This window comes from Thunnus thynnus, chromosome 12 (genome assembly GCF_963924715.1).
Source record: "Thunnus thynnus chromosome 12, fThuThy2.1, whole genome shotgun sequence".
Lineage (NCBI taxonomy): Eukaryota > Metazoa > Chordata > Actinopteri > Scombriformes > Scombridae > Thunnus > Thunnus thynnus.
The window spans coordinates 16761658-16785565 of NC_089528.1; the positions used below are offsets into that span (position 1 = coordinate 16761658).

Below are 23908 nucleotides of genomic sequence, written 5' to 3' on the forward strand. Positions count from 1 at the left end.
TGGTGCTTGAGAAATCTGGTTTATTAGGAACAATATGATCCCACTAGCTTATCGTGGATATAGCAGTAAACAACAGAAACACATTTCACTTTTTTTTTTTTTAAGTGCTACAGGTTTGCGATTATAGACAGAAAACAGTACAGCAACCATAGTGCCTACATTCATATAATGCACAAAGAATATAAAAATTACAGTATATTGCTGTTAAACTGTTCCTATTCCTGCTCACAAATCACCCTCTGCATCTCTCTTACACACACACCACTGGGAATATCACACAGCATGAGCCGCTGTAATGAGATTGCTTATAGTGATAACTGAGACAAGGTTTAGGTCTGGCAGGTCAACATTTTACAGATAAGCACTGAGTTATCATTCCAGCACAAAGTTGATAAAAGTTAAGCGGATATAGTACAGTAACACTAGACAAACCCTCTACAGAGAGATCACGAAACCTCACTGAACAGACTCTCAGTGAAGTCAAAGTGAAGCCACATGTATTCTCCTTAAGCTACTTTAGTTGTTTGTTTGTTTTTTTTTAAATTAAAGGTTAATACAAGTTAACTTTGGTTTCCAGCTCTCTAGAATTATACTACTGTAAATTTGTGGCAGTTTAAGCTGTAAGTAAAAGTGAAATCAACAGTATAGCAGCCTTAAGCCAATATTAATACCACACAGAAATTCACCTTTAAACTTTTGTTGTTGTTGTTGTTGTTGTTGTTTTTTTTTTTGTTACAATAGCAGCCAGAAAAATGATGTAGTTACAGTGTGATTCCATAGAATAGAAAAAAAAAGTGAAAACAACTGATTTTTTTTCAAAGTACTGTTAAAAAAATCTGTGATTTGGTACCTCTCAATAAATAGAAAATGCAACTCCTTTGTTGTTATTTGTTATCTTCTACACCATTCTGATATAAATATGGTTACACATAGTGAATATTCATTGTGTGAAGACAGTATCTTTCATCCATGCAGCGAAGAATTCAAAGATTTTTAACAACAGAGAGAAGAAAAAAATCACTTTTCCATAAGCAACTTGCTATACAACAAAATATGTCGGAGCCATTTCCAAAAATGTTCTGTCAGACTGTAACACAAGACAAACATCAATTAAAATAAAACAGACTGAAAGGAACAAATCAATGTTGCATTTGCAGCCGGAGAGAGGGGACATCTCAGGTTCCAGCACGCGGGACACACACACTGGCTTTAGTCCTGAACTGAAACCCTGTTACCGTGGTGTTCCGCACAGCCAGACTGCGGCGAGAGAGACCAAGCGAGGGTTTTTCTCAGTCCACGTCAACAACCGTCTTTGTCAGAGTGGATTCTAGCATTAAAGAGTCACTGTGGGGCCTCAGCAGCTGGAGGACAGATGGGTGAACCTGGGTGAGCCCAAACAATCTGACCACAAATGGAGTAAGTGAAGAGTAACAGAGGTAGAAAATAAAAAAAAAAAGGAGTGATAGATTTTAGAATTACTGGGTGCTAATAGTAAGGCCAGTGATTATTTGAGTTTTCAGGGCAGAGGAGCAATCTTGTTCACTTACTTGAGGAATCCACACTTAAAATCTCTTCCATTTACGTTGCTCCCTTCTTAAGATGCTAAATACAATGTTTAGTTTACTTCGCTCTTTTGTGCTGTGCTCAACCTTTCTCTCAGCAACATACAACATTTACTTCTACAACAACAGGCTTCTTCTACACGTTTCTCATCCTTAAAAAAAATTCCATTCTCCTCTTTTTGTCTCTTAAAACCACAGTAATTGGGGTTTGGCGCGCTGCAAAAATTAAAAACCAATGTAAGAATCCTCGCAATCGAGGACGTTTGAAAACTCTGCAAAAGAAAGCTCAGTCCTCCACTCTGCTGGCCCATCCTTTATTAAAGTCCAGGGAGAGTATAATGGTGCTGTGTGTTGAGAGCTCACTGGAGCTGTCTGAAGAGGGAAATCAGTAGACACACACCGCGCTGGTTGTAGCAAGCTGTTTCCATTATACATTCTGAGCAGCTGTTCTGTGGAGGAAGTCCTTTGAAGGACGGCTGCAGGGTGGGGAGGGGGGGGTAACTGGAGTCCACAGTTCAAACGGGGTTCTTCACCCTAACAAGCAGGGGCGGGGCTGTGGCCACTTCCTCTTCGGTGCGGGGCGTCATCATCATTGTCCCTGCACCCCCATCACCGAGGCCTCCAAATGGAGGTCCCGCATGAGTTCTCCTTCGCCACACCGACACATGCAACGTCTACACTAACACTCAAAGTTCATGCTATAACTAGTACAGAAGCAGGCAGAACAAAACAAAACAAACGAAAAACAGATGCATGCCACTGATCCCTCCTTTTCTCCTCAGTTGTGCTCAGCTTAGTGTGATTACATCTAAGCTGCCAGTTTTCAAGATGTCCTTTGCTCTGTACGGGCTGTGCATCTGGTTCCTTTAGTTGTTTTGATTTGTGTCTGTTTTGACACGAAGGGGCGAGGAAGAGGGGAGTTTTTTTGTGAGAAGGCTTTGAAGAGAGCCAGATTCGGAAGTCTGAAGGTTGTCTCTGAGGGGTCAGGGGCATCTTTAAAAGGAAACAGAAAAGTAGGAAGAGGAATAGGAGGGAGGGTTGAGGATGGAGTTGAGCTGATAGAAAAGAGGACTCATTCACTTCTGCGTGAGATATGCTCCGATGGTGAGGCTCGCTGCCCCAAGCGCAGCCAGACCGAAGACTGTCTTGATGGAGGGCCAGGTGCTACTGAAGACTGAGTCCCTCTGTCTGTCATACAGCTCCACAAAAGCGTCCTAAGGGAGAGACAAGAAGAGAGACAGTTATGTGTTGGCAAAAGAATATGTGTTTAGTTTTCAACAAATGTCACTCAAACAGGAGTAGAAGGGTATTTGTCGGAGACGATTTTCAGCAGAAGATCAATACACATTTGGTGTGCAAGTGAGTATTTATGTGGAATCGACTCAAACTGAAATACAGCGCCCGTGTTCGTTGTAAAGACGGAACCCAGTGCAACAGTTTGGCTCATTGATGTATTTTTAATAGCATTTAGAAAACAATGGAGGTTTATGGAACAGAGGAAGCTATACCTGCCTTCACACAGGCAATGCTTAGTTTGGTTTTGTTTTCTACATGAGCTTTATGCACAGTAAGAGAAATATAGAATATTATCAGCCTCTTTCTGTAAAGAGTCAGTTCACCCAAATCATGAAAAAACATATTCTGACTTTACATTAATAGTATCTAACCATGCAGAGAGGCTTGTTTTGTTTTTCTCTTTTTTTTTTTTTCCAGGTTTTGATATAAATGACTCGATGTCTCAATACAGCTGAATGGAATTTAATTTGTGGTTTGTCTAAGAGTCTACAGCTTTTCGTAAAATGCTAATGTCAGCATACTAACATGCTCACAACGACAATGTTAACATGCTGGTGTTTAACAGCAGGTTTAATGAGATTTGCAGGTATTTATTCATAAACCAAAGTACTGGAGAAACTGGAACGATGACCTGATGATGGCGCTAAATGAAAAGATAAGGGATCATTTAGGTGATTACAATTCATCCTGAAGAGAACATGAAATGTCTGTGGTGGCTATCCATATAATTGTTGTTTAATAGATTTTAGTCTGGACCAAAGTGCTGGACCAACAAACCAACTAACATCCCTGGAGTCATGCCTCTAGTGTGACAACAAATACAACAGCAACATCTTTTCCTAGAAAGAAGGGTTACTCTTTGATAATCCAAAAAATATGGAAAAGCTCATATTTTTTCTTATGATTTTCATCCTGCAGAAGGCAGTTTGCCAAAGCGGATCTTCATCTGTTCAAATAAATTCATCTGAGTTATGAGTGTGCAGCTTTTCAACTATTTTTTTTAATGTCTGCTTGCAAGCCAGCACCTTACTAGAATAGGTGAGTGTTTTCCCTATTTATTTTTTTTTACTCTTAGATAATCTATTGAAACTACTTCTTTGGTAGAAGTAGTTCAAATGGAAACTGATCACAGAGAAAATGAAAAAAGGCATATATCTCAAAACCTGGGAAAAATAAAACCAACATTATCAGCATGACTACACACCACTGGAGATACGTATCAAAATATGTTTCTGTAATTTGAGTGAACTGACCCTTTACCATGTAAATCCCTTCAGCCGTCACTGAATATGGGTGGAAATAGAGTGTTATTACACCCGTGCTGCAGGCAGATCCATTACTGTTCCTCGCCTTTCACACCCTCCCACACACAACCTCAGAAGCCCCCAAAAAGCATCACGTGCCCAGAAACGCTCACTAAACAAACATGGAAATCACCAAAAGAGCTTATTGGCAACTACACATCAACAGTATTTTTAGCATAAGGACGAGCTCTGCAGCCCTCGAGCAATATATTAATGTTACACACGAGCTGGGAGGCTGTTCTGCTTTCTGCTGCTTGCTGGGGTTTTAAAAGGAGGTCTGTTACAAATTGAGAATGTGTCTGCGCGTACGTAAGGAAGGTCTGTTGAGAAAATACCGCGGCTGCGTGTCTAAGACGAGGAAATACAGACATCTGCTCATAGGCAGTGACAGCAGGAACAGCTGGACAGGAAGTCATAGTGCTAAGCTCCCCCCCCCCCCCCCCCCCCCCTCACATACACACACACACACATGCACAAGTAGATTACCAAACTAGAATCGAGAGGTTTAAGTGAGGATATATCAACAGTTTCCTATTGAATATCAGCTCTTTTGTTATGAAGCTAACCACATTAGTAGCAGCATTAAAAGGCTATGCATTTAAGCTCCTTTGAAGCCGCTGTTTTTAGCTGTAACCTGACCTATCTGTGAACAATGGTGAATTGTTAAGTTTGATTCACCACAACATTACTGTGTCAGTTCCCATGGGGATCTATTATAATTCTATTTTAATCTGTCTTGATTTAACTCAATTTACCTACAGTAATTATGTTTTGTGTAACTCTAATACACACATTTTATTTGACCTTGATCTAGTAGGAGAAAAACTGGGTTATTAAGTGTCACATTTTTAATATACAGCTTCCATTTATCAAACAAAAGCCCTAAAAAAAAAGCTAAAAAAAAAAAAAAAAAAGAAGACATCCATTCTGAAGTGCTGTGGGGAGACAAAAGTATTTCCTGTTCCCTCTCCTCCCTTCCTGTGCTGTGGCATTCCTGAGGCTCGGGGCCAGTCGGTGACACAGAGGGAGGAAGGATCAGCAGTTTCTTCTCGGTTTAGGCCCCCCTGGTGTCAGCACACACTGTGCTCTTAAATCAGCTGGCAATATCTTTAACCACATGGCATTTCCTTTGTTACAGAGGAGCGGTTTAAATTATCCAGGGTGAAGAAACTGACAGCAAAGTGTCAGATAGCTTCATTTCGGAGAACTTTGAACAAGCCCTGTCTTTTAGTGATGATATGCCACCCCTGCCTTCCCCCACCTATCCACCCCCCGTGAAGATACAGGTATTAATTAGAGAACAAGCTCTTCAGTCAGACCTCCAGCTGAGGGGAATGTGTTGGTTGGCAAAAACACTGCCTCCCTACACCTACTGCAGGAAAATAACAGTTTGCTGAGGCAACAATGCAAACCAGCCACTAGGTCTGACAGCAAGTGCATGTGACTGACCGCTACTGTAGCCAGGCTCAACAAAAATGGCAAACTCATGATGCGTGTCCTCGATATGCCCCAGACAGTCGGCATAGATTATCATCTATTTAAGTCTGAAACAAAAGCGGGCCAATTACGGTAAGAGGTTCATAAGAGCGGTGATGGATGTTTCAAAGAATCCCACAAGGGCACGGATGGTAATAACTCCAGACTGACTCAGGGGAGAGCTGGGAAGTAGAGATAGAGAAGGAGGAGGAGGAGGAGGAGGAGGAGGGGAGGCGGAGGGTCAGGTGGATATCATGAGACTGTGGCATGCTCTACTTCAGCTCCTGGAACTTTTTCACCCACACGTTAGCGGAGCAGAGCTGCCACAACCATGTGAGAAGTGTGAAAAACAAACCTTGGCACTTTCCCCTCCCTCCCTTCCTCTCTCTTCCCTCCCTCCTTCACAACTGACTGCCATTATGAAAACTTAAGCCTTAAAGAAACATAATAATAAGCAGCTGGAAGAGGAGGGCACAGAAAGTTGTCAGGGACAGGAAAGGACAAAACATCAGCATTTATCACATCAACAAAAGACTCCATAATCCTCAAAAACTCTGCCCCGCAGCGAACCATCTGCTGTCAACAGCAGGTGTGCATCTGGGAAATAAAATCTGGTTTGCAGCTCTCTACAGTGTTCATTTTTTGGATCAATGCCTTTTAAAAAGGTCACAGCAGCCTTACAGAAGCCAGGGATCCAATGGGAAAATGTTTAGCCAGGTTTACACACTCCCTTCCCGTCGTTTTTACTGCACACAATGAAACCCTCGGAGAGAGAGACGCATACAGAGGAAAAGAGTCGGACTGAGCGACAAGGACTTGAGAGGATCCCGTACTCAGCCATGGGGTGGCAACTTGCTGCCCGAGTGTCATGGTTACCCAGGCTGGAAGCTTCACACATGATTTGCTTTTCCCACCAGCGGGAGACAGCCTGTGCTCGACCTCTGATTTGTTTTTCACATGATTTAGACCTCTGGGTTTAGCTCGGTGTCTTTCTCGTGGACACAAAGAGATTTTACACTGTTGTCTTCCTCTGATTGGCCTTACGCAATCTTGAGGGCAACAGGAAATACCAAACATTTGCCAGTTCCTTTGGGTATCTCCCCTCTGCTATTGGGAACTATCCTTCGCCTTCTGTGGAAGATAATGAGTCATCTTGTGCACTTGGCTAGCTCCGTTAAAACCCCAAAGTAGTGCTTTGCCAAAACAGAGAAATGATTAGGCAGTTATCTCTGTTTTGGGACATTTCTGTGGGTAATTGCGGGCAGACTAAGACTGAGAGAAAGGGATGTGGGTTAAAGTTCAACTTGTAATTAAAGTGCCTGTTGTGGCTTCGCTGCTATATTCACCTCTGAACCGAGCTTCTCCCCACGCTCTGTTTATTTCCTAAGCATCCACATACTAGCATACTTATAATATCGCATACGCCGCTGCTGCTGGCCCTCTTTGATTTTTTAATGAGGTTCTCGCAGACTTCTCCTCAGCTAATTAAAGTCAAACAAAACTCTCATTTCAGGAGCCATGGGGGAGTAATGGGAGATAAAAAAAAATGCAAGGAAGGCATTAATATCCTTTGTAATTGATCTGTTTTGATCAAAAAAATGCACTTATATCTCTCTCTTTCATCCTTTTTATATATAATTTTATGTGTGAATGCACACACACGCACAAAAAAAAAATACCCCACTCCAGACACAGTAGGTGACAACAACCTCTCGTCTGGCAGCAAGGTCAGCTTCGATCGACTCTCTGGAGTGTCATCCATCGACCGGCCTGGCAAAAATTGAGATGACGGAGGAGTTTGTTGCAATACTCATTACCCAGTGAATCCCCCTGTGTCAGCATTGCCAAACAGCTTGGAGCTGAGGACACTGAGCCCTTCACTGAACTGGGACAATACTGCAATACTTGGAAACAACAACCTCACGGCCAAATGCTGACAATTGCGATGAAAAGCTGTACAAATCCTGAACATATACCAAGTAAATACGTGGACTTTAAGTGGAGTACGTCAAGGCGCTAAAGCTGATTTGCATCCTTGAAACATATCCACATAGAGCGATTAATCGATTAGTGGTTCAACAAAAAATTATATATTATTATTGCAGATTTTTCATTCAAAGGAATATTTCAACATTTCCCAATATTTCCAGTCTATGTGCTAAGCTAAGCTAAGCTAACCTGCTGATGGCTATGGCCTTATATTTAATGGACAAATATGAGAGTGGTATTGATCTTCTCATCTAAAATGTGGAATTATTCCTTGAAGTCATTTTTTTAAAGCAAAAATCCACACGTTCTGGTTCCAGCTTTTTACATATGAGGATTTGTTGCTTTTCTCTCTTTTATATCATTGTAAATGGGAAATCTTTCTAGTATCTGACTGTTGGTCGGGCAAAGCCAGTAAGAAAATAATCATTAAATGCAGCCTTATCCAAACTATGACAACTAACTTCATGATTTATCTTTAAGGCAAGATCTTTTTACACAAAGTATAAGCTACAATTTGTGACAACTTAATACACATTCCATGGTTGAAGAACCTTAAAATCAATGAAAAGCTTGAGATACATTAAAATACTTCTGAGAGAGATGAATACTTCTCCAAACTAAACCAGGAATTCCATCTTTACAGGTAAACCCAGCTGTGTAATTCTCAACTGAAGGATATTTCTGCCTCATACAACAACATTGTATTTAGAAACCTTTACAGTTAAAGAGCTTAACTGACAATCCACATCCTTTCACAATGTTCGGCCTTTAAAACTCACCAGTTTGGTAACTGTGGAGTTATATTGGTCTGTCTGATGAAAAACAAACACAGATCAGAAAGTAAGATCATGCCTTGAAACAAAGGAAACAGGAAAACCTTTTTTAATTTCCTTCCACATGAGTGTCACTGAAAACTCAGGTTTCATACTTGGCAATAGAGCCATTACATTGTACTCCATCGTAAAGTGAGAACCAATTTTGACGTTGGATGCTACCCTAAAGGCTCATAAATATTCAGATTTGCGTCAGCAGCACCAGCAGCATTTGTGTGTTTACAAAACAGCTCGCTCCCCCCCTTCCCCGTGGGTGTGAACCCTCTCCACTGGAACGTGAAATGTGATCACCAGTACATCACCCACACTGCTCGTGACACTCCGCGTTTTTTTTATTGTCTCTATTATTCATTGTCTAAACTGGCAGATTAATGAGAACTGTAACTTTACACATGAGACTTTGGTTTCTTTGGAGATGAATAACGCTTCAGTAAACCTGGTTTTATCCCATTACAGAGGCAAGAGAGGAGAACCGCTGGAGTTAAACCGTCCAATTTGTGCAGCAGCGTCTAGTTTTTCTGGGTTATTTTTGGGGGAGAGTACAGACAGATTTTGAATTGAAAAACATTTTTGATCTATTCACTTAACCTTGACTGGACATTTATATGATCCTTGCAGGCTGTTTGTTCTTGTTGAGCCCATTGATTTGTATTGAACAGCTTTGATCCGACATGAAATGGTAGGATTAGGTGACCTTGCTTGCTCGGAGTGTGGTGAGGACAAATGGATGGGATGCAGACTGTGTTTGCTCTCCTGTCACCTGCCTTCCCACCTCCTCTCCTCCTGCTCTTGTGGTTTCTCGGCACCTCTGCGCACCTTCTTGAAGCTCAGAGTGTATCATTTTACAATCAGTCGCTTCTGCGTGCAGAGCAAAGAGACATCAAAGCAACGGGATGGCAGGCTTTTCTCTCACAATAAATCAGACAACCTCTGCAGCTCAGTCGAAACCTCTCTTTCATTATTTAAAACAAGCTACTCCTGTGATTTTGACCTTGAAACCTATTTCAGTCTTCACAATTGCCAAAACGTGGGGCACAATGGTTCCCTCAAATAGACACAATGCAACTAAAAAGGGGATGTCTGTCTCATCAGAGGATGTCTGCACTGAGCCCATCTGGCCCTCAGCGGAGGAGGAAGTGACAGAATCGAGCCGGATGGAGCAGCATGACTGCTGTGCTGCTATAAATATCGAGAGCCTTCATCCGAGTTCCCAGTTCAGGGCTGCCCAATCTAATAAAACAACTCTCATCTCTGCTGCTTGGCCCCGTTTAAAAGGCCACCGATGACGCGCAAAAAGCAGGGGAGAGAATAGAAAAGGGGTCGCTGAGTCATCATCCACACTTGTGAAGGCATTAAACCTGGCTTGAGTGGCTTTCCAGTAAAGACAGGATGTCTGCCACTTGGGTGTCTAATAGCTCCTAGGAAGCCTTGCATAAAACATCAGCTGCACCGGTGACGTATTTGCGGCTTCAAAAATCCATGTAAGCAGTGTGAAAAGCCAATAAACAGAGGCACTTTTGCTGAAATAACTGTGTGAAACTCACAATTCCTGGGCTGCTTCGTTCAATTGGTACTCAGGAATGTGAGGGCGCTTGTATTAAGAGCCACTTGGTAAATGAAAATAATATCTGTGGCATTTAAAATATGTACTCAGCCAGGACAAAGAGGCGATGCAATGCTTCACCCTGCGGTTAATGATTAGACATTATGGTAAAACTTTCACATTTCAAACTGCTCTATCAGCTTCAAATCAGCATTGGATTGCTGTGTACTGGAACCAGAGCAACACTTATTTTGGCCAAACAAGGCTGAGGCTGATTGGCTGAGATAGAAACCTCTGATAGAGACCGTGGGAACCAGAAGATTCCCAGGTGGCCTGTTGCTCCTCCTGTGACAAACAGAGCCCATGGGAGAGGCTCATTTCCTGTGACAGGGGCGGCACGCTGCCTCAAGCCTTAAAAGTCATATCCACTGACCCCTGAAGACCTCGAGACCACACAACCACCACCCCAACAGGCAACTCCGGTGGAGCTGAAAATAGACTGAGTGATGTGAGCCAAAGACGACTACTGTATAAGGAGCAATGAATGGGATGTGTGGGAACACCATCTGCAGCGGGGCTTCATACTCGATGCGGTGCGGTGGTGATTGTTCTGATCTTTCCCGAGAAATGAAGTCATTTGGTTTCGGATTTTCATGAAGTGATGCATGTAGCTTTTTCCATTGTTGTGGTTTCGTCCGCTTGCTTTGCATCAAAGCTTTTTTTGTTTCGAAGCCCTGATGTAACAGAATTACACAATCCTGATTTGAAAAGGGCCTTTTCAGGCAGGAGTGACTGGCTACCTCTTTGTAAAAGACTTCGACAGCTCAGCGAGTGTTAAGTCACTTCCTGTGCCAGACGCTGTGGGGATGACATCACTGTCTGGTTTGAGACTATAGCTTCTCTGTGGTAGAGCCAAGTATGGGTAAATCACAGAGTCTGTGTGGGTAACTAGGGAAAGACTAGAGGGAAGCCAAACATGTAGTCATACTAATACCGTGGAGAAAGGGAGGGTTGAGCAGCAGGGGAGAGCTACAGTTGGTTAGACACTGTAACTAAGAGATTTGTATTTGTTTTGAACCATTAACTCACTCCTAAATCTTAGCTCCAACTCTAGGAAAAAGCAAAGCGTAACAAAAGGGAAAGTTTAATATTCACAAAAGCTGGAATGCTGTGTTTTTTCCTTTGATGAAATCCCAACTTGCCCCTGTAATTTAGTCAGCATTGCCAAACAAGCCGAGTGTAATAACATCTAATAGTGAATTAAACATGTCAGCGAAGGAGAAAGTAGTGGAACATCAAAAGCGAGACGCCCAGTACCTCACGTAGTCTCCTCTTTCATCCAGGAGACATCTTGTAAAGCCAGCTGCTAAATGAAAGCTTGTCAGTTTTGGCAACAAGATATTGGAGCAGTTTACGTGATTGGAGTACATGGGGCCAGGTTTCAGGTTTGTTCTCCGTGTACCCATGTAAATGAGAGAGGCCGCAGTCTGGGACAGGGCACGCTGGAAGCAAAGCACGGCACAGCACAGCAGGCAGATCGAGGATCTCAGATGTCCCATAATGTCAGAGAAAACAATAATCTGTTTGAGGTGCAGCTCCCTCAGGAACACCTTTTGAAGTGGGGAGAAGAGGAGCGCTCTGAAAATTTTCCACAAAGTCATAATAAAAGCAGTTCTCATTGACTGTTGTCACATTTGCATCAGGGAATTAAAAAGAGAAATGTGTCATGTGGGAAAGCAAAGCAAAACTCAATAGCAGCTTTCCCAAAGGCTGAGGACTGAAACTGTGCAATGCGTGACCAAACTTCTCTATCTGGCATGGAGCATGAGGTCATTTTGAAACAAGGGGGGGGGAAGGGGAAGTAATAATTATTCTTACACAATTCAACTTCCGACTGAGATATGTAAGCATATACCCACAGCCTATGTCTTAAAGGCAATCTCAGAATGAACCCAGACGTTCTCTGCCGAGAAAACTTCTTCTCCCCCACCCTTCCCCTTTCTCTCTTCAGGCTGGGAATACTGGGGAAAAGTTCAGTGACCTCTCTCAGGCAACCAGCTGATTTTCATCCAGGCTGGGGGAGAGGAATGCGAGGAATGCATTGATGTGTGGAAACAAACAACTGCACTGTGTGCTGGAGAAGCCTGATATGAGAAGGAATGAACCTTGAGATTACCAGCAAGGAACACAGCTACACCACACACTTGCATTATGTAATAAAATAACTCAATCTAACCACTTTTCAGTGATGGATGAATGTAATTAAAGCCCAATCAAGTATCCAAGGAACCGGGGTGGACATTATTTCTATTCCCTTCCCCTTGTTTCCTTTATGTCTGCGTTCAATGTGACTCTGACAGACCTCGGAGAGAGCAGCGTGTTGTAAAAGACTGATTGTTTGAACTATCTGGAGCAGGTTGGCTCACTCGGAGCTGTGTGACCTTCCCTGTCTGTGTGCAGAGACCAAAGGGAAACAAGCACAGCCCACCTGATGAATGATAATAAGTCGCCTATTGTGACAGTGAAGGTCTGGTGTGAAAATGTGTGGAAAGCTAATAAGGCAAATGTCAGTTTTATAATAGAAGTAGGGGTTTTTTGTGTCATTTTCTCCCTGGAATAATCCATGGAAAATGTCACCAGTGAGTTGAGTAGCCTTGATGCTGGTGTGCGCTGAAGATTAGAATATACTGCCTCAAAATGAGACGTCATATCATACAGAAAATATGTATATATAGACTGTATGTCCAGCTGGGACTGTTGACAATGTTTTTGTATTTTTGATTTGTGCTATGTAATGCCCATGTGGATGTTTCATGAGTACATTCCTCTGCTTTCTAGTCAGCAGATGTATCAGCTGAGAATCAGATGATTGTTGAGTCAGATGACTTTAACAAGCAACTTCATCCAAGTTTGCTCTATAAACGTCCATGGAGTGAGCTAATCTATGTCTCCCACTTTCTTTTAAACAGCATGATCTCCAATTAAATCAAAAACATTTGCTCTACTAGCTCCATTTTGTTTTAGTCTTTCAACCCTGCTGGTGGCCTGTTCATACTTTTTCCATACTTTTTCAAGCTTTTCCCCAGAAATCTCCAATTGGCTTCAGCCCATGTGGCAGTCAGGACTGGACTGCCTGTTTATAGCTTTATAAGCCTCCTCTCGCTGCCCCTCCATCTCCTCCTCCTTCTCCTCCTCCTCCTCCTCCTCCTCAACCCTGTTAGCCTCACCTTCTGATCAAAGACACCTTGTGAAGTCCAGCCATTTCATCCAGGAATCCAGGAGAAACCCTGTGTCCTCTCAAGAGTGCAGGAATGTGGACTCACATTAATTCAAATCAAGAAACAGCCAATGTCAAGAGGTCTGAGTGCCTGTCCTGATAGATTGGGTGCTATCAGAAAATGAGCTTGCAAAGTCAGCTGATAATGTCCACTTGGTGACAACTGAAGTTTTTTTCACATTGATATACTGAAAGTCTGTTGATTAAGAAGAGAGAAAATATTTAATGGGCTCTTTCTTCTTCTTTTTTTAACCACCAAGTGCCATAAAATGTGAAAGATGAATGAAGCACTTTATAGGTCAATTTGCAGAGTTGATTAAACTTGTGGTGGTTAGATTTGCAGACATGGTCCTCGTCTAGACGTGTCACAGAGTTAACAGTCCTCTATAAAGCAAAAATGGCGCCTGACATAACTGAATCCAGGCATCATAGACATTTTCTCTGACATAAGTCAAAAGATGACAACATACACAACGTTAAATCATTACTGTATTGTCAAAAAATACCAAAAAATACTAAATAAAATACCTGAGAAGAAAAGGAATCACTGTCAGTTCTCCTATTTCCAACTCCCCCCATTTTCTTTGAAGTATCTGTCATTATTTGAAGTTGTAATGACAGCCCAACAACCAATTAAAGGCAGCACCGTCAGAGTAGACCCAGTGAAATTGATGTAATATAACGCCGCGGCAATACTGGGTATGCCCCTGCCGGCATGATATTCCTGTCTGAAGTAGCATGCAGTGGCAGTCCTCTGAAAACAGCAGGGGTTATCTGTGACAACGACAAAATGTGTGTTCACTGCAGCATGCTGACAGAATTTGGTAGTAGGTATGGGAGGACGTGAAGAGCTCAGGATAGTGAGGAATTTCATGTAAGTAGAGTTTAGCTGATCGCTGCCCTGAAACACTACCAAGCAGCAGCGGCAGCAGCAGGAGCAGCAACGTTCCCTTGGCAATGCTTTTATCTCCCCAACAGGGGTGTATCGTTTTCTCTGCACCTCAAACCTAATCAGTCACCATCAAAGGTGACTGCCAACAGGGCGGTGCTGTGTGAGCTTTGCCAAGAGGGTGAGCCCCCAGTCGCACATACACACACACACACACACACAACAGCTGAAAGCCGTCAGCATAAAAGTGCTAAAACATGGGTCCTCTCCAAGGTCTTACCACAGGGATGCTTTTATCTTTGGCATGAATTCTGATTAATCATCTGCATATATAATCTTACATTTAAAGCCACGGTTTTGCTGCCTTAATTGAGTCTTACAGAGAGATACCTACACAAACCATCGGAAATGCTCAATCAATACAACATAGTCAAAAGTGATATCCGAGCAATGGCTGACCTCACTTAGCGTCCACTGAAACAGATCAGATTTCCTGAGGGCTATTTGCTCTGCTGCCAAAAATCACATTGGGGAGGGGGTGCAGAGAATTATTTACCCCAGACCTCCATGGGATGAGGCAGAGAAATCTATTTATCTGGCTGTTGTCAGTTTTTGGGAGGGCATGTACTCAGCATTTCAGAGAAGAGCCAATGTTGCTTGTTAATGGCCAGTGCTGTGGCTAGTTGCACCAGGAAATCCCAGTGGAAATGCTAGTGGTGTGTGCAAGTGCATGTGTGTGTGTGTGTGTGTGTGCAGAGGCTGGATGGCACAGCTAACAGGAAGCAAGGCACCCTGGGGCCATCTGCTCCCTGCCATGGCTCACATGTCACCCTGTGACAACACAGCATTATTGATTCACACCACCACATCCGCTTCTGTGCGCGCACGCTGATGTGCCACAGTATATATGTGTGTATGCATATGCGTGTAAGTGTGTACACAACCATTTTGTGGACAGCAAATAATTGATTTGCACCAGTACATCCGCTTCTGTGCTTGCCTGTCTGTGTGTGCAAATGAACTAAATAAACCTTAAAGGGTCAGTTCACCCAAAGACAAATTTTCACTCTTACACTGTTGGCATTTTTGTAAGGTTTTAAAGCTGCACTAATCTATATTTTTATATCAACAAAAAGCCATAAAGCTCTGATAAACCCACTGCGGCGACCAGCTGGTGAACATTGTGGCACATTTAGCGGCTAAAGAGCCTGATATTTCGTCAGGAGTTGATGGGAACTAAAGCAGAGCTAACCGCAGAGTGAATATTGGACGCAGATTCGTCAGATGGTCAGAAACATGACTCCAAATTAATGCTAATGTGTGTCTGTGTCTGCTGAATATGTAAATAGGCAACTGTTTGCTAACATGGTTGAACCAACAGGGGATAATATGTCAATGTTGTACTTACAGCTTATTCTGCTGCCCCCAAGTAGCCAAATATTTGGTTATTACTGCTTTAAGTTCTCTGCTGCTGAGTCTTCTATCACAACCACAACATAACAGAGGTGAATTAAAATTAGCTTGTGTTCAGCATAAACAATGAAAAAAAAAAAACCTCAACAGCAATAATTTGGCTACTCTGTCCATCTTTTTTATTGGGACTATTTCTAGTTCTCAGTGAAAATCGTCTGCCTCTGGGGGTGAGTTTTTTTTTTCTTTGTGATTTGGGTGAACTGATGCTTTGACAACTATTTAGGTTACACTATGCATGCGATAACCTTTCACTCTGTGCACAAAAAAGTAATTTAAGAGACACTCCCAGTTGTGTCTTCAGCAATGGCCATTGTTGTACTAGGAATTAATTGAGACTATCAAATCTCTATTAAAAACCCTTATGGGGGTTTGTCCCAAAAATATCTACAGTAGCGAGACAATGGGAGGAACCATTTAACCTTGCCCTATATTGATATGCCGCACAGCTCGCAAGGGTGTGCCCAGTGGCAAAGTCAACTCGTGTCTCAGTAGGCTCCTCATTATCCAGCTCCCACCATGACAGGAAAGGTGGAAAAACTCTTTTATCTGCTGCCTTAAATGGTTCATTAGGACTTTTTTTTCCATGCAGTTTGGCAGTAGATTTTCTGATATGAACGTGATAATTGCACAGAAGCAAACAGGGCAGGGATTTATGTGTAACATAACAATTAAAGTACCACATGGGAGCAGTGATGGTACCACATCTATATTTAGAGGCTTCTCACATGTCCCTGCATTTTTCAGGGATCTGCAACGTTACCTGACACTGAAAGCCAGGTCTCAGGGTATTAGTGTGTTGTTTGTGTGTGTCTGTTGTCGCGTGCATGGAGGGATTTGGCACGTGTGTGTGTGTGTGTGTGTGTGTGTGTGTACGAATGAGTGGTGGGGTTAGACGCAAACAGAGGGAGAAGTAGGATGAGAAAAAAAAAAAGAAGAGGAAAAAGAAGATGTAATCTCTCGACTGGAGCACACACAGCCTTTAGGGTTCTACTTGAGGGACATCCATTTAGTGTCTGAGTTTATACGCTCCATGTATTATTCACCAGTGTGTGTTCTGACTGGGACAGAAGTGCCTTTAAACATCTCGGGCACGTGTCCCTCCATGAAACAGGAAAAGAGCAGGTTGTGGTGATTACTGATTTGGATGAAATAATAAAAGGAAACACAATCATATGGGTGAATTCACAAACACACACCCACACATATGCACACACTTTTTCAAAATGTACACGGAGACCCACATGCAGAGAACTGTAAGAAATGTGAGAGACTAAACAAACAAACAAAAACCACACGCGCGTCAGCACGCCAACCGCCCACAGTGACTCCTAAATGAAGCCTGCTCAGCTGACATGATCGCCCAACAAAAGAGCAAATCGCCCACACCCTTTACTGGCCACTCAGGAAAGAAACACCCAGCTCGTCTGCATTATTTATTTACAGTCGCTGTTCCCCAGCAGACATTCCTCCGGCTCTCCTGAGGAGGCACAGAAATAAGCACACAGGACAGGACAGGGTGGAGGGTCTCTGGAGAGAGGCGAGGTTGTGGAAACAGAAAGCACAAGAAATGATGTCCCTGGAACTGTAACAGAACAGTGTTTCTGTGCTAATCTGTGTTGTTGTTAAAGTGATTTACACACACACACACACACACAGCAGAGGTGCACATTTCTGGCGTGTTTGTGAAATGCTTGGCATGTATGGAATGGTTAAGACGGCGCAAACATGACATAAAAACAAGGAGTGTCATGCCAAGCTGAAAACACAAAAGATGAACTTATGAGCCTAACCTTACATTCATATAATCAGCATCAGCATCAAAAAAAATCCTTTATTCAGATGAATTTAGTTTTAGATAGACAACACTGTCAGTGTTTTCATACCAGCCTATAATTATGACTGACACTATGTCTACAGCTTGAGGATCAAGATGAGCTTATTGGCAGAAAATTAAAAAAAAAAAAAAAAAAAAAAAGAGTTGCAGTTCAGATTTTGAATATGGAGCTAAATTATTTATTCCAGCTACAACAAAAGCTCATGTTTGTTATTTTATGTAGCGAATGTCAGCCTTTCTCTTGCTTTAAGAAAATGTTTTTTTGTTGCTATGGCTAGAAAAAGGTTTCATTTTTATCATTTATTTTTGTAAACAGTGTCATAGAAACATATTGTAATGAAAGTGAGTGCCAGGAAACTTCATGTTTAGCAGTTTTTGAGTGAAAAACATCATCCCCATATCATTCAGTGCCCTAAAATGACTTCTGAAGACACATTGATGCAGGTATGGACACAAAGAGTCACGTGATATCACTTTCTTGAATGTAAAAGTAAAGATAAAAGTGAAATTAAGTCATGTGGTAGTGCTTCAGATACAAGTAATCTCAGGAATCAAAAACTGACTGAAGTAGCCTCCTTATTGTAGCTCGAACTGCAGCCTAAGCTGTAAAGGGTTAACTCCACTTTCCAAAGTATTCTACACACACATGAGTGTTTGAAACAAAGGTCTTTGAGCTTTGAGCATCTCAGAGGCACAGATAGCAGAGAGACTTGAGATCTCTCCGGGCCTGCTCCTGAAAGAATGTATTCATGTCAGACTGATTCACAGAGTTACAGCCCTGAGCTGCCTGCGTCTGTAGGAAATGTTTCTGACATTACAGTTGCCGGGTTGATGGGTGTAAATACAGTGGCAGATGGTGAGCGACTGAGGCCTGCGTAGCAAAAGGAGTACAGTGCAGGGGGAAAATCTTGGCTGCTTCGAGCCACACTGAGCTCTTTTGTGGTGTACAGTCTCCATTACAGCTTTGAGAGTCCACATCAAGCGATAACATAAGTTGTTGAAATCTCCAGCCTTAGTTACAAGCACGTTTTGCTCTTCCAGTGGTGAAATGATGTTATTTCTCTGTTTTGTAATGATGAGAGGAGGGAAAAACCCCTAAAATTGTATTTGCATGAGTAATCGTTTATTCCTCTGTCTGATTGCTAGAAACAAGAAAGCGGACTTCATCCCACACTCTAATTTGTGAGGCCCAGCTGTTAATCAACTACAAATTATGAAATGAAGAAAAAAAAAGGAAACAACAGCAGGCAGAGTGAGAAGAGGAAAGGATGGATCAGTCATGACTTATACGGCTCGTTACATCATAAAATCACATGTCCTCCAAGGTGGCTCTCCTTTCACTGTCAATGGAGACTTCTTTTTGTTAGGAAAATAGTTCAAAGCCATGGAAAGCGTAGCCTTGAACAGTCCTTGAATGGTGCCACATCTAGTATTGGCTTGTGTTAAACAGCCTGAATATGCATCTTGGAGACACAAATTGGACATAAGTGAGATGTCACTGTGATTTTTTTTTTTTGCTCTCCTGTAAATATTTGCATGTGCCTCCTTTGTGAGTCACCTTGTTTGGGTTTTTTTCTTCCCTACTCTGCCGACATGTCACCTATATGGAGATTAATGACTTCCTTGCCGTCCCTGATGCACTCAGCCTCAACTAGGAAGGAGAGAGGTGCAGCCAGATGCCCGCAACAACGTGGCAACATGCAGGTCCCACCCGTCGCCTAGCAGATTGTGACCAGGGAATCCCCCACAGGATGGACCCAACCCAAGCCAGCATACATTGTGTTCTCCTCACACACACACACACACACACACACACACACACACACACACACACACACACAAACACACACACAAACAGAAATAGGCTACCTGGATGGCAGCATTCCTCAGACAACCTGATACTGCTGTTTGAGACTTCAAAAAGGGTTTCCATGTGAATTAACGCCTTCCTTTCCTCTGCTAAAATAACCTGAAATACATGAAAGAAGTGATTTCTCATCTCTGAAGCTGCTCTCACTGTTTTTTTGCTCCAGAGCATATTTTGGCATTTCACTCAGCGCCACCCCCTCCTCCCGTCAAATGTCTGAGGTCAAGCATGTAATTTCAGAAGTCGGTCGCCGTCTGCCACTTTGTTAAATCACTTGGTATTTACTGAGAGCACCTGTAAATAAACACAGGTGCACCACGTGTGGGGGAGGCTGCAGCCTAGATGCAATCGTCCCCTAATGAGTGCAATTTCTGTCACCACAAAGGATGAATTTATACAGGTGGAGAGTGTTGGAGACAATGAAACGACAGTGTTTCAGGGAAGTAATCAGCGCAGAATTGGAGCTGGGTTTTTACAAATACAACAACTGCTTTGTTATTTCTCCAGGGCAGATAGTTTTGTTTAACTGAAAGTATATTTGACTCACTAGGGACACCTAGACTCAACAACGATTAGTGGGCACTCCTATTTTTGGGCTCAAATTGTCTCACAAACAACAGGAAACAGTGTGACTGATAGAAAGCTGTTTCCACACCACTCTCACATGTCAAAATGTCACTGATAGGTTGATTGGGCCCCCACTTTTGTTTTAAGAGTGGTGGAAAACACAAGAGTCACCTCTTACACACAATAACACAATGGTCACTGCAAAGTGACCGCAAACACAACCTGTCTAAACACACATAGAACAATGTTTATTCAGTTTCTTCATTGTCAGGTAAATCTGTAAAAACCATCAAGAAAAATCATGTCCCTTGACAAAAAAAAGCTCATCAGCTCATCCTGATTCAGTTTCTAACAGCCACCTGACAGATGGTGGAAGAACCATATGAACCTTTGTGTGAGCACAAAATGGATTGAATCACTCAGCAAAGTCCAAAATGAGCAGATTTGATGTGGAAATGTAGCACATTGACTTTACAATAATCACCAAAATTCCAAAATGAACTGGCTGCCAGATTATAACAGTGGTTGTCATTGTCCAATCCAAACAAGACTGCAGACTTCTGAGGAAAATGAGGTCATGTCCTTAGTATTTTCTCTGGGAAATTTATTTTAGAAACCAGAAAGACAGAATTCAGCCCACTCAAGGAAAATATCTGATTACAAATCTCAGATATTTGGCCTCTAAATTCCTAATTCAGGAAGAGGTCAAAGCAGAATCAACCAACTAAGTTGCCATCTACTGTGCACCAAAGAAACAACCCAGACTCTTGGGTACACAAGATGCACTTTGAAAGCGTTCTTTGGAACAAAACGGGAAAACAACCCTTTTTGGCACATGCTGAATGATACAGTGACTTTTATTATATTTGAAAGACTGGCCAACAAGTCAATAAAAACTGAGAAGCTGGATTTCACAAACACAATCTAGAGCACAGACAAAGCTCTGTGTCTGCAGTGTAAATGTCTGGTAATAACTGAAACACACACCTCAGGAAATTCCCCCACCTGACAGCCGTTCAAATTTGAATATAAATCAACATTAGTGTCTGTTAGACTCCAATATGTCTGGGCTGAAGCTCTGAAACATTCAAAATATAACAGCACATGAGTCAGTGCTAAAATATTCTGCCTTAAATTGTTTTAAAGCCAACATAATTTGGTTGAGCAGAAATCCACCAAACTGACCCAAAGTAGAAACATACGCTTTCCAATAATCCTGAATAATCCTTTGGATTAAAAGACTATGCTCATTCTCTCTCCAGTGAATGCAGAGCAGCAGAGATACAGCCATCTCCGCCCAGCTGGAAAACACACTCTATGATGACCTACATTATTGTACAGTGGGCACACAGTGGGAATCCAGAGACCTAAAGCGGTAATCTCAGCAGCCCAACCTGCACCAGCTTCAAGGCACAGGTTTAAAAAGCAGACAAAAGAGTTCCAACCTGGATGCACAGAGGACGGCATGTTAAACACAGCGGCTGCAGATTAGCACTCGGTGTTCCTGGAGGGCCCTCCCTCTGTTGCCTGCCTTTGATATGTGGCACAACCTGTCACCTCCAGGGGCAAGGCGTACTCAAGGGGAATGTTAAACGGTCCTTCCCTTTGAGATGAAATGTTCGATATGAATCATTGATGACGCCCCCCCCTTTCCAAATTCTTATACCTTCAGGATAAGCTAACCGAGAAGCAGCACAAATGTTATGCTCTCATTAAGGGTACCTCTGCTAATTAGAGGCTAATTCATGGCAGATTGGTTTAATGGCTGTTGAGGAGCACAAAAGGAGGGAGTCTGCTGCACCCTTTGCTTGGGAACAGCAGCTGCAGAAAAGGATAATTGTTGCAAACATTGATATGATATTGCATGTTTCTTTCAGTTTCAACTGTTTTATTTCCTTCTGAATGTGTGCACGCGTGTAGGTAGGCGAAGGCGGTATGTAGCTGCCTCTCCTCGTTAGTACCTGGAGCTTATGTGTCATTTGGATGTGCAGGAAATGGCCCTGATAAGCTAACCCTGTCCAGCCGTGCCCAGAGGCCTAAACACATTAATTCAATAGTTTTCTGTCTGCTGACATGTGCCTGGCCTTATCCCTCCTGCTTGAATCATGACCTAATGCATCACATCACAGCAATACTAGAGCACTTTACTGCATACAGCTTCAGAAACAGGTAAATGTTGAATTTGCCATTCAGTGCTTTCTCATAAGATGCATTAAACACTGTTTTGTGAGTTTTATTTCCCACTTTATTGCACTGATCTGTCAGTTTTACCCCAAGACAGCTGCGTGGCTACCACTGTGTTTCCAGATAACAGGCGGGCTTTATTTTAGAGCGTCGGGAGGTGTGACAGAGGAGGTTGTCTGATTGGTCAGATAAGTTTGACAGCCAACATGAACATCAAATCAGAGCAGCGCATTAGTGAGGCCGTCCATCTCGAACGTTTGCGCTGTCGTGCGTAATGGGCACATCTAGAGCTGTTGGGGTTTGATTAATGATCAACTGCAAATATGGTTTCGATATTACATGCCACGATCAGAATGCACCTTTCGATCTCAAGCAGACATTTATACACCAGATGAATTCACTGGTTAAAACCTCCTCAACCACAGCAGCAGCAAAGGAGGACTTTTGCGCCCCCGTGGCACACGACTGCAAAACCACTCAACTATACACGGCATCACACCTACCCATCCCCCGTTGTCTTGTATCCAGCTGTAAAGAGGTCCATTTAAATACTCCGTCATCCAGTCCGCGATGTTGTCCACCTGCGATGTCATCTCCTCCTTGGCCGCGCACTCCACGCACACCGTGCTCCCGAACTCGAAGAAAGCGATAATCCGGCCCCAGTTCACCCCGTCCCGGAACAGTTCGTCTATCACCTCGGCGAATCTCCTTTGCGCCGTGTTGGAGGTGAGATACAGCTGCCGCGACATCTCCGTGAAGTCCGGCTGGTACAACCTTTCAAGTTCATCTCCAGCCTCGCGCAGGACTCTGTGGATGGCGGCGTGCGGGTCGGACTGGGGGAGCCGCTTGCAGAGGTGGGGGATGCTCTCGTTGTCGGGCCCGGTGCTGGCTTCATGGCACCGGCGGACCAAAGTCGGCGGAGGGGCAACTATTGACCCGTTATTAGCAGCATCTTCATCCCGGACATCATCAAATTCCCACACGTAGCCGTGTTTTGTGAGTTTATGGCAGATATACTTTTCCACAATATTGCGATTACACTCGTTCGCCATTACGGCTTAATTTGGCACTTTGTATTTACAGAGGGTGTCCTAAATCAAATGCATCGTGATCGACTGTGTGCACTGTACACCGCTCACTGCTCTGCACAGGCTTCTTCAAAAGTCGATTATATTTTAATATAACCGATACAGCGCGTAATCCCACACATGGAGCAAATGCTTCGTGAGTTGAAGAAAAATCCACCGGAACAAAACTGCGCAGGAAAAAAAAAAAAAAAACGTTTTAAAAGTCAAACAATAGTGAGTCCATGCTAACAGCAATCTTCATTTGCCGAATCCTTGGTGGGACACTGGCGACCTTCTCTTTGCATAGAAATCCAATATGCGGAAGAGGTTGGAGTAGTGCTGATCTATTCCTGTGCACATCACCCAGACGGGGAAGTGTTGCGAATAAAAACATGAATGAGAGCCAAAGTTGTACGCGCCTGAAGGGGCATTAAACGCCGCCAAGTGTTTTAGCAACGTTTACGCACAACCTGGCGCGGGACTGTGTGAGCCAGACAAGGTCGGACTGAGTCCTCGTCCACGATTGCTCCTCATATCCTCCTCAGCTCCCTGCCCACCTAGTGGCTCTCTATGGCGAAGTATTCTTGACGTCATGCGCAAAGTACTGTAATTCCTTTGGCTGCGCTCGGAGACTCCAAGTGCACATGAAGAACTGCAGTAAAAAAAAAAAAAAAAATCTTTAATAGCCCATTTTGTCATAATTGCTCGCAATCCATCAATTTTATGACTGAATGTAAGATAAGTGAA

General features: G+C 43.0%; 1 protein-coding gene across 1 annotated transcript; it reads right to left on the bottom strand.

Moving 5' to 3' along the window:
* Positions 1-23670, bottom strand: bcl2b (BCL2 apoptosis regulator b). The gene is made up of 2 exons (XM_067605930.1): positions 22598-23670; positions 1-2776 (listed from the first exon to the last, which is right to left on the bottom strand). The coding sequence occupies exons 1-2, from the start codon at positions 23144-23146 to the stop codon at positions 2639-2641; spliced, it is 687 nt and encodes a 228-aa protein (XP_067462031.1). The 5' UTR covers positions 23147-23670; the 3' UTR covers positions 1-2638.
* Positions 23671-23908: the final 238 nt, after the last annotated feature.

Excerpts from the sequence above, each read along its gene's own strand:
- bcl2b (XM_067605930.1), bottom strand. The coding sequence starts at position 23,146 with ATGGCGAACGAGTGTAATCGCAATATTGTGGAAAAGTATATCTGCCAT. Across the intron at positions 2,777-22,597 it reads TACAAGACAACGGGGGATGG|GACGCTTTTGTGGAGCTGTA; the intron begins GTAGGTGTGATG and ends TCTCTCCCTTAG.